This window comes from Clinocottus analis, unplaced genomic scaffold, assembly GCF_023055335.1.
Source record: "Clinocottus analis isolate CAN_PGR_092001 unplaced genomic scaffold, fCliAna1.0.p SCAF_377, whole genome shotgun sequence".
NCBI classification, from domain to species: Eukaryota; Metazoa; Chordata; class Actinopteri; order Perciformes; family Cottidae; genus Clinocottus; species Clinocottus analis.
Window position 1 is genome coordinate 1 of NW_027176128.1, and position 11,858 is coordinate 11,858.

At 39.4% G+C, this 11,858-nt stretch overlaps 1 protein-coding gene across 1 annotated transcript; it reads left to right on the forward strand.

The window, feature by feature from the left end:
* The first annotated feature begins 4,467 nt into the window (after positions 1-4,467).
* On the forward strand, positions 4,468-6,833 carry LOC137799681 (chondroitin proteoglycan-2-like). The gene is made up of 4 exons (XM_068596471.1): positions 4,468-4,523; positions 5,071-5,102; positions 5,457-5,483; positions 5,734-6,833. Exons 2-4 carry the CDS (start codon positions 5,078-5,080, stop codon positions 6,237-6,239), a joined length of 558 nt encoding a protein of 185 aa, XP_068452572.1. The 5' UTR covers positions 4,468-4,523; positions 5,071-5,077; the 3' UTR covers positions 6,240-6,833.
* Positions 6,834-11,858: the final 5,025 nt, after the last annotated feature.

An 11,858-nucleotide genomic window follows, 5' to 3' on the forward strand; every position in this document is an offset into this window, starting at 1 on the left:
TGCCAACGTAGCTGCTGACGTGTGTACTTGATAAATTAGCAAACAAAACATTTTATGTGAATAGACTCTTCCAGAACAATCTCACAGCATCTGCTGAAAAGTATGAAGCTGCAGATGAACGATTCCTCAACTGCTGCAGCAAACTGAGTAGCCTAAAGTAGATATACTTTCAGGAAGTAGATCAAGCCCAAACTCAACTACTGCCGGTAGTTATGTGGCAGCTCATGAGACAGCGAAGCGTCCTCTAGTAAAAACATATCCATCCTCTGTTTGCGGTGATCTAAAAGTCCAGCGTAGTGACGCTCACTGTAAACGGAGCAAAAAATATGAGTTTTAAATTGGAAACCTCACATCGGGATCAAACCTACTATACCTTGCAATTCAAGGATGAACACCCTACGACATTAAATATTGATAGGACTTTAGGCCCTGTCATAATTGACACGTGACAATATTTGTTTTCTCCTCTTCAAAAGAGTTTGATAGTTATAACAGGTAACATAGCAATACAATGTCAATAATTGTCTTTATTCTTGTTCTATAAGCTGTCCCTACCAATGCTGAGACCAAACCTACGCCCTTGTTTGGTGTAATTACATACATTTAACGGTATTTTCTTTTCTGTTCAAATAGATCTCTTTCCACAAGTCTTCACTGTGTTTTAGTAATTTAAATGAAGTTAATCAATGTTACGCCCCCTGGTGGCTCGAAGTGGGACGCAACATGAGGGCAGCAGGTTTGGTTAAGTGAGGGTGCATTCACACCAATTCAGGACACAAAAAGTGATAAAATATTTATTTATTTTTAAAAAAATCAACACAGGGATTAACAAGGACTATCAGTGGCAGCAAAGAAAAGAAAATAACAAAAACCCACACCCCCCCTTGACAGGTGCTTGGCACCCAAAAAGTACAGTGGGTGATGCTCACTCTAACCTGGGGTATGAACAACAAGTAAACCTACGTGTATGAAATATGTAAACCCTGGGGTATCTTACCTGTCCTCATTGACCCTTTGCGCACAACAAAGGGAATAATCGAAGACAAATCAAAAGTAGGCTGCTTCCAAATGAAGAAGTAGAGGTTAACAAAACCCAAGCAATAAACAAACCCACAGTCAGCGCTCAACCAGAGCTCTGACGCAGCAACTAAACCAAAGCGAACCAAGACACAACACTGTGAACAAACACAGGACTTTATAGAGGAATGGTTGATGGCTGATCAGGAATATGTGTGATGATTTGATGACTGGAACCAGGTGTGCACATCTGTGAAGTAGAAAAATGACAACAGGAGGGGGAGACAAAGCAACAACACAAAACATAACACAATACAATACCTGTAGAACACTGTACGTAACAATCAACGTTGTGGTTCCGGAAATCTTGTAGGAAACGTCACTTGACCTTTTTTTTTTATCATTTCCTTGTCTGATAATGGGTGCAGCAGGTTTCGGGGCGCGGCAGAGCACTGCATCCAAATACATATTCACATATAACCATGAAGAGCCCAATTATCAGTCAGTGTGACATTTACTGTAGTCAGTACAGGGAACTTTAAGGTTTGAGATTAGAAGAAGTAAAGTAAATCCAGTCTCAAAACCATAAATCTGATTATAATCTTAAATTATAGCTCTAGCCACAGCAAATAATAAACATAACCAATAGGTTTACATCAACTAAGAGTTAGAGCTATTAATCCAGCCAAGTCTACATCTATTCTTGCTGCATTCAACTACGTGGGGGAATCAAAAACACTCCATTTAAACACACAATCAATAGTGAAGAGATACGCAGCTTTAACCATGGTTCATCATGAGGCCACGAGTGCACAAGTTTAGAGGGGAAAAGTTCATGCTTCTGCAAACTCATACTTCTGCAAACGGCTAATGCGCTGCGCTCAAGTGTTAGACACTGACATTTAAAGATAATGCATATTTTAGGAACTTAAGATGTAGATGTTCCTGTCATGCGGACGTGCTGGGTGTGATGTTTCCTGTTTTTGCTAAGACATGCCTTGCAATGAGAAGACTAGTATGTAAAGGGTTACAGCTCATTATTTAGTACCCCGATCACAAAGTACATGTTACCTTTTTTGGACATACCCACTGATGAAAATGCCTATGAAAACTTCGCCCGAGAATATGTATTAGAGAAGAGATTTCTGCACATAAAAGGAAGTAGAAAGCGGCATTGGAGTCAGATAAATACGCGCGGCTCTCGACTATCGGGGCTCTCTCTTCCTGAGGTGCACTGAATGTGAGGAGACAGACAGACAGGGGAGCTGAGTCCAAGGCCTTGTAGGTATGCATTTCATATATGTAGTTGCTTAATAAATAATCATTGATTGTACTATAACCTGTTCTGTCAATTCTTGAACACTTAATATCCTGTAGACGGACTTTTCCATTCAATAGCGACAGAGTTATCTTAATCTGAAGACTGCAATTCTTGTGATTATTCCTCAAATCTTTACCCCTTCCCCCACCACAACAACCATGACTACTAAAACTACCAGGACACATGCTGGTAACCTCTGTAATGGACGGCCCAATGGGCAATGCCTCAACCCTGATGACACCCATTATGTTACAGTTGTGCTGGTAAAAGAGCATTCATCCAACGCCGCCGACAAATTTGGTCTGCAAATACTGAAATTGCATCGACTATCCAACAACATCTAACACAACCAACCCCAAAACAACAGTAGTTTCTGCTGAACCTGGGGCTCCTGGTGCTTTTTCCCACGGCCTCTACACAACCAGCACAACACTATCTAGAAAAACTTGTATTTGTAAAGATCAACTGACACTTGATAATGTTGAACAACTTTGCATATAAGATAAACACCACCCACAGCTGTTCAGGATATTGGGTGTGTTCTTGTTAAGGACTTTATAATTACTGTGTAATTAGATGTGCCTTTTGAGTTCCTCCTTCCAAAAAGAAAGCTTGACTGGTTCTGTCCATGTATTGTTACTTCTTATAGTTTCTGAATTTGACATACCGTTCATCATCAATAAATGTATTTGTTCAAACTGATCTTACCAGAAAGAAAACTCTGTAGCTATTGATTGTGTGTTTAAATGGAGTGTTTTTGATTTCCACCCATTTAGTTGAATGCAGCAAACATAGATGTAGACTTAGCTGCATTAATGGCTGTAACTCTGATTGATGTAAAGCTAGTGGTTATGTTCATTATTAGTTGTGGCCAAAGCTGTATAATTAAAAGTGGAATTAAATTGAGTATCATGAGACTGGAGTTACTGAAAGACTTATCTAACCTCTAACCTTAAGGAAATAACCACTAGTTCTGCTGTATACTTGTTGTAGAAGTCACAAAAACGTCGTAATATCAAACTCCCTCCTGTTTGGGTTCATAACACCATCCGTAGCTGCACACAGCTCGGAGAATTTCACCGACCCCAGGAACTGCGTTTGGCTGGTTGCTGTAAAACTAGTTACCGTTTCTGTCATTCACAATAGAAATTACCATTAATTCTGCTTTATACATGTTGTGTAAATTCCACATACGTCGGAACATCAAACTCCATCGTGTCTGGGTTCATAACGCTCCGCGACCGACGGGCTGTTCGTGCTGCCTCAACGCGTCTTTTGTGCTGGAAAATACGCGTCTACGCAGCTGTGCATTGACTTTGCATGTGATCTCAACGCGCGTCAAAATCTTTACGCGTTCTCTGTGAACACATCATTAGTCCAGTAAATGTCCCACTGATTCAGCATTAGGCTCTGCATTGTTTTATGTGAATATGTATTTGGATGCAGTGCTCTACAGCAGAGGTTGTCAACAGGAAGTCTGTGGAATCTCTGGTTGATTAGACTATTTTTACCTTTTTTTATTCCAACATTATGTAGCAAATGGGTAAATGGATGGAGAAGATGTTATCTTTCAGGCAGAAAGTTTGACTAGCTTAGTATTGAATGCACAATGACAAGGTGTGTTTATACGTGGCACTAGAACTAATTTAATATAAAACACAATTGTACACTAAATATACATAAGAGTGGGTCTCTGCTCCATCTCTCTATCAGTTTGGGCGTCTTTGGCCTGAAAAACATTAAAGCCGATGTGGCTTTATGCTTCTTTAACCCATCTGCTTCAATGTTCTACATGCTGTGGGTTCTGAGATGCTCTTGCACCTCTCTAGTAACAACTGGTTAATTGACTTACCAGTCTGGCCGCTCCTCTGACATCTGCTATCAACTATGCATTGTTGTCCTGGGGCTGGATTTTTTATCTTTTTCCAAAACGTCCTGACAGACACACCTTTCTGCGTCATTGCTATTAACTATACATTGTCGTTCTGGGGCTGGATTTTTGATCTTTTTCCAAAACGTTCCACTTTACTTCTGTGCCAGATCCATTCAGCATAATTGCAAGATTGGAACATTGTTCTTCATAATCGCCACACCCTGTCAGCTCTTTACCTATATAAACAATCGGAGAACTACGTCTGTCACACATCAGTCACAGCAGAGAGACAGTGTGCTTCTTTCACCATTTGTGAGTATTCCTTTGACTTTCATCTTACAAAATCTGATTTCCTTTTTATTGCTACATGCATATGAGGGTACTGTATGTGTGGGTAGATGCCGAGCACCACCTTGTCCTTCCCACTCTATATACTTATATCTTTGGCATTTGATAGCAGTATTGTATATTTTTTTCTCTCAATTCTGGTCACTAAATTTGACGATTTAAATGTTAATCTTGGTAAGACTGGAGAATAGCCCTTGATATTTTGTTGTGGGCTGACGACATTGGTGGCTGTTGGCTACATCATTTTAGCAAAATACACCACTTGTTTGAAAAAAATGATTGTTCCAATACTTTAATTAAACCTTTGCTTTGTGGCACTGCTGGAACAACCACAGAAGATGAAACTGACCCATTTTCTAACGACAATACAGCAAGTTGTCTGACTTAACATTTTTTGTGGGACCTTCTTATTAAAAATAGCTCAGGATGAGGATTTGTCGAATTCATAATTATGTTCATATTTCTTCCGCTGCATATTAATCAAATATTTCTTTTCTCTTTACCCACACAGTGCCAACATGTACAAGCTCACCCTAACTGCAGGTAAGGCACACTGATCATGTACATGTTTTTTCAAGTTTTTAAAGTATTGTCATACGCGCTTGAAGAATACTTTCAAGCAACACGTTCATACACACATATAAATATAGCCAGAGCTATTAGGCCCTATATGAAGCCGTGATATTATATTATTATTATGATTAATTTACGCATTAACACAGTAGGCAATTTCTTGCCAGCTGTCCTTCCTTTATTTGTCTGTTTAACTTTGCAGTTGTTTATGTTAGTTAAACCAGATAACCGAAACATACCATGAGTGTGTTGAACTCACTTTGTGGTACAGGTCCCTGTTAAACTCAGTTTAAAGCCCATACTAACCAGTCTGTAACTTTCAAGGTCTCTGTGTGATCATCGCCAGCTTGGGTAAGTTTATTACATGTATAATTCATAATTAACATGCAGTCTTACTATTCAATACATTATGTCTTTAACTCAACAATTGTTGGAAAACCAGGAAGTAGGAGTGGTTTTCGGTGTTTATACGATTCAATGCTATCATCTTTAATGTAATCCACTTTTATTACATTCATACATTTGTGTTATTTTGAGTGAAAATGTGTGCTCTTTCACGGTTAAAGAGCTATTAACACATATCTGACTCTAATTATTTTAGGTTTACCTTGCCTTGGTTCACCTCCGGCAGACTTCTGTAACGGAAAAGCAAATGGGAACCACCCTAACCCTACTGACACAGGTTCTTTCATCAGCTGCTCAAATGGAAAACCCTACAAAATCCAATGCCCAACAAGTTTGGTGTATAGCTCCTCCGCAGGGGTCTGTGTCCATCCTGATCTACCCGGTTCCTTCTGTCAAGGAAAAGCAGACGGGAACCACCCTAACCCTGCTGACAAAGCTTCTTTTATCAGCTGTGCAAATGGATTGAGCACCATCATTCAGTGCCCATTAGGTTTGAAGTTCAGCACTTCCTGTTATGTCTGTGTCCGTGCTGCTCAAACCAATCCATTCTGTCAAGGAAAATCAGATGGGAACTACGCTAACCCTGCTGACACAGGTTCTTTCATCAGCTGTGTAGCTGGATTAACCTACATTGCGCCATGCCAAGCAGGTTTGGTGTATGACAGTGTCAACGATCGCTGTGAATATGCCACATATCCTTAAACTCAGGGGCCAATGAAAAGATTCTGTCACAGAAGAGAAGATTCATACGACCTTTGCTATTATGACAAACGTTCTTATTACAGCTGTGTCAATGGAGAAACCAAAATCAATTCATGCCAACCAGGTTTGGTGTATATACGATATAAAAAAGCCTGTGACTAGCAAAATCCACACCCACTACCACAAAAACAATCGCGTCCACTACAGCTTTTACAACTCCAAAAGCACAGCAACGTATTGGGACATTGTCAAATTCTATTAAATATGCAAATTCTTATGATTCTTCATTGTTGTTCGACAGGAAAAGTTTGATAGTGGTTACTTATGTTCGTTTAATCTGACATGCCTTACTTAACTTCATGATTGTTGTATATGATATAGGCTTGTTGGTGTATGTATGTATGTTGGTGTATTTAACCATATGAGTGTGTTCTCTTTGGTTTATGTTTAACCTTTGGTGAATGAATTTGTTTTACATTATGACACAGAAGTTGTATATTGCATATATATATGTATGTGTCTGAATGTGAATAATACAAAATATTGTTATGGCAAAATAATGGAACAATAAATCAATACACTACTGCAAATATACCAGACTTGTAATGCTTTGCTTTTTGGGGGGTTTTGGTCTATGTTTGATTGTTTTCTATTGGTTGTTCTTTGCCTATCCACTGTTTGTAAAAAAAATTAAAAACACAATATGAACCTTTTTATAACCAATGCCTTGGTTATGTCACATTGTTAGCAGAAAGTAAAATGAAATGGAGGCCAACACAGATCACCATTTAATAAATGTCATTTAGGGTGACAGAATTGATATTGCATACAATTGAGATGATATACTTTGGCGCTAAGCCAGGGATCGCTAACCCGCGGCTCCGGAGCCGCATGTGACTCTTCTGCACCTCTTCTTTCTAAAAAAAGAAGTGGACAATCTTTTAAAGGGATCACTTCTTATCTTGGAGTATGATGCGATACTGTGTCACTAAAATGTGCATCACATCCTACGTCGCTGTCGAGCACCTATCCCTGCAGGTGTTTAATCAGGATTTGCAGAGCCCCGCCCTCGGTAAACTTCCACAAGTCACGCAGGAAATTAGAGACTTTCATTCTGCGTGGACAAATTCATTTACTCTCACTGCCGACGTTGCTGGCTGACCTGTATGCTTCATGTGTGGTGAGAAATGAGCAAACAAACAAAACATATAATGTTGAAAGACACTTCCAGAACAAGCACACAGTATTTGCTGAAAAGTGTGACGCAGCAGATGAGAGAAAAAGTGCCATTTTTCAACTGCTGCAGCAAACTTAGCAAAGTAAATCTAACTCAACTACTGCTGCTACATTTGTGGCGGCTCATGAGATAGTGAGGCGTCCATTACTAAAAACGTATCTGTGTAACTTAAGTCCCTTTGAAGTCATCACTATGTCAACCTTTGATCTAGCCTCACACACAGGTGTTTAAAAAGCTGTTTTCAATAAATCCACAGTTCTGTCTCTGTGAAACAGTGACACAGGTGCATCAAGTTAGCCAATCAGGGCTGTCACCACGACAACCACTGACATGAACGCACACACACAGGCAGCAGGAGCGAAAACAAAATGGCTGACTGTGGTCTATGTGTGTGCACACACACACACAGACACACACAAACAGACACACACACACACACACACACATATATATATATATATATATATATATATATATATATATATATATATATATATATATATATATATATATGTATATATATATATATATATATATATATATATATGTATATATATATATATATATATATATATGTATATATATATATATATATATATATATATATATATATATATATATATATATATATATATATATATATACATATTTAAGGCCGTAAAATGCCTAACCACACACTTTTTTACACTTTTCTCAAACAGGCATTAACCTTTTCTCACATTTCTCTCTTATTTAAACACTCTCAAAGTTCAAACTTTTGCGTATTTATAAAAAATAAGCCCAAATACGTTTAACAAATTTCATTTTAATGATCAATGTACGAGGTCCTCTGACCGGGCCTCTTTGTCCTGCTCCGCAGACTTTTTAGCCCAACGTATTCTGTACCGAACGTATTCTGTACTGGACCTCTGCCCGAACATGCCCCCCAGCAGATACCTGTACAGGGTCGCTACAATACCTTCTCGGTTTGAGACACTAGAAAATACTGATGTTTCTGAAAAATGAGGATGGTATTACATTTAGTATGTCAACACTGCGCAGGCATCGCAAAGCGTTAGGATTGTTCAGGCGGAAAACCTGAACAAACTGACGTGCTGGATGTCGCTCTGTTTCTGCAGGAGCAGTTGAACCAACATGGGATGCTTCATGGATACAAATTCATGCATTTGAAATGCATCCAATCTGGTTTGGTAGTGACTCAAAGAACTGTGCAGCACCTGTTAAAAATCCTAGATCCTCAAGGAGTACAGCTGAGGCAACACCTCGCTTTCAAAGAAAATCCCATTAACCATTGTCATGCAACGTTTGCTCGGCCATTTCCTCGGTTTCTTGGAAAAACATATGTTTTGCTGCTTCATCAGCAATCTTCAGTCTCCTTGTTAGCTACGCTACCTGTACGCTAGCATAACAACCACTTAATCATGCACGTCAGCCATGTCAGCTTTTCTGTTGCCACAGTTACGACGTCACATGGCAAAACGTAACAAAGCCACAGTCGTAAATAAACGTCAAGATCTCGTAAATACGAGAACAGGATCTCGTAATTACGAGAACAGGGGTCTATTTTTTTTATCCAGTGAATGCAATGCGCTTCCGTACATTCTATTATGTCACTGTCAAGCACCTTTCCCTGCAGCTAGCTACTTGTGATTCACAAACCTCCACCCTCAGTAAACTATCAACAGTAAATATTTATTCCGGTTCTAGCGCCGCGTGACGCAACCCTAATAAGGATAAGCGGTTTGGACAATGGATGGAATAATTAAAAAAGAAAAGTCACGGAGAAAAGTAGAGTTACGTTCTGTGTGGACATATTAATTAGCTTTCACTGCCAACGTAGCTGCTGACGTGTGTACTTGATAAATTAGCAAACAAAACATTTTATGTGAATAGACTCTTCCAGAACAATCACACAGCATCTGCTGAAAAGTATGAAGCTGCAGATGAACGATTCCTCAACTGCTGCAGCAAACTGAGTAGCCTAAAGTAGATATACTTTCAGGAAGTAGATCAAGCCCAAACTCAACTACTGCCGGTAGTTATGTGGCAGCTCATGAGACAGTGAAGCGTCCGCTAGTAAAAACATATCCATCCTCTGTTTGCGGTGATCTAAAAGTCCAGCGTAGTGACGCTCACTGTAAACGGAGCAAAAAATATGAGTTTTAAATTGGAAACCTCACATCGGGATCAAACCTACTATACCTTGCAATTCAAGGATGAACACCCTACGACATTAAATATTGATAGGACTTTAGGCCCTGTCATAATTGACACGTGACAATATTTGTTTTCTCCTCTTCAAAAGAGTTTGATAGTTATAACAGGTAACATAGCAATACAATATCAATAATTGTCTTTATTCTTGTTCTATAAGCTGTCCCTACCAATGCTGAGACCAAACCTACGCCCTTGTTTTATGTAATTACATAAATTTAACGGTATTTTCTTTTCTGTTCAAATAGATCTCTTTCCACAAGTCTTCACTGTGTTTTAGTAATTTAAATGAAGTTAATCAATGTTACGCCCCCTGGTGGCTCGAAGTGGGACGCAACATGAGGGCAGCAGGTTTGGTTAAGTGAGGGTGCATTCACACCAATTCAGGACACAAAAAGTGATAAAGTATTTATTTATTTAAAAAAAATCAACACAGGGATCAACAAGGACTATCAGTGGCAGCAAAGAAAAGAAAATAACAAAAACCCACACCCCCCCTTGACAGGTGCTTGGCACCCAAAAAGTACAGTGGGTGATGCTCACTCTAACCTGGGGTAAGAACAACAAGTAAACCTACGTGTATGAAATATGTAAACCCTGGGGTATCTTACCTGTCCTCATTGACCCTTTGCGCACAACAAAGGGAATAAACGAAGACAAATCAAAAGTAGGCTGCTTCCAAATGAAGAAGTAGAGGTTAACAAAACCCAAGCAATAAACAAACCCACAGTCAACCAGAGCTCTGACGCAGCAACTAAACCAAAGCGAACCAAGACACAACACTGTGAACAAACACAGGACTTTATAGAGGAATGGTTGATGGCTGATCAGGAATATGTGTGATGATTTGATGACTGGAACCAGGTGTGCACATCTGTGAAGTAGAAAAATGACAACAGGAGGGGGAGACAAAGCAACAACACAAAGCAACAACACAAAACATAACACAATACAATACCTGTAGAACACTGTACGTAACAATCAACGTTGTGGTTCCGGAAATCTTGTAGGAAACGTCACTTGACCTTTTTTTTATCATTTCCTTGTCTGATAATGGGTGCAGCAGGTTTCGGGGCGCGGCAGAGCACTGCATCCAAATACATATTCACATATAACCATGAAGAGCCCAATTATCAGTCAGTGTGACATTTACTGTAGTCAGTACAGGGAACTTTAAGGTTTGAGATTAGAAGAAGTAAAGTAAATCCAGTCTCAAAACCATAAATCTGATTATAATCTTAAATTATAGCTCTAGCCACAGCAAATAATAAACATAACCAATAGGTTTACATCAACTAAGAGTTAGAGCTATTAATCCAGCCAAGTCTACATCTATGCTTGCTGCATTCAACTACGTGGGGGAATCAAAAACACTCCATTTAAACACACAATCAATAGTGAAGAGATACGCAGCTTTAACCATGGTTCATCATGAGGCCACGAGTGCACAAGTTTAGAGGGGAAAAGTTCATGCTTCTGCAAACTCATACTTCTGCAAACGGCTAATGCGCTGCGCTCAAGTGTTAGACACTGACATTTAAAGATAATGCATATTTTAGGAACTTAAGATGTAGATGTTCCTGTCATGCGGACGTGCTGGGTGTGATGTTTCCTGTTTTTGCTAAGACATGCCTTGCAATGAGAAGACTAGTATGTAAAGGGTTACAGCTCATTATTTAGTACCCCGATCACAAAGTACATGTTACCTTTTTTGGACATACCCACTGATGAAAATGCCTATGAAAACTTCGCCCGAGAATATGTATTAGAGAAGAGATTTCTGCACATAAGAGGAAGTAGAAAGCGGCATTGGAGTCAGATAAATACGCGCGGCTCTCGACTATCGGGGCTCTCTCTTCCTGAGGTGCACTGAATGTGAGGAGACAGACAGACAGGGGAGCTGAGTCCAAGGCCTTGTAGGTATGCATTTCATATATGTAGTTGCTTAATAAATAATCATTGATTGTACTATAACCTGTTCTGTCAATTCTTGAACACTTAATATCCTGTAGACGGACTTTTCCATTCAATAGCGACAGAGTTATCTTAATCTGAAGACTGCAATTCTTGTGATTATTCCTCAAATCTTTACCCCTTCCCCCACCACAACAACCATGACTACTAAAACTACCAGGACACATGCTGGTAACCTCTGTAATGGACGGCCC

Coding starts and splice junctions, on each gene's coding strand:
- LOC137799681 (XM_068596471.1), top strand. CDS start 5,078: ATGTACAAGCTCACCCTAACTGCAG. Junction 5,103..5,456: donor CAAGCTCACCCTAACTGCAG/GTAAGGCACACT, acceptor GTAACTTTCAAG/GTCTCTGTGTGATCATCGCC. Junction 5,484..5,733: donor TGTGATCATCGCCAGCTTGG/GTAAGTTTATTA, acceptor TAATTATTTTAG/GTTTACCTTGCCTTGGTTCA.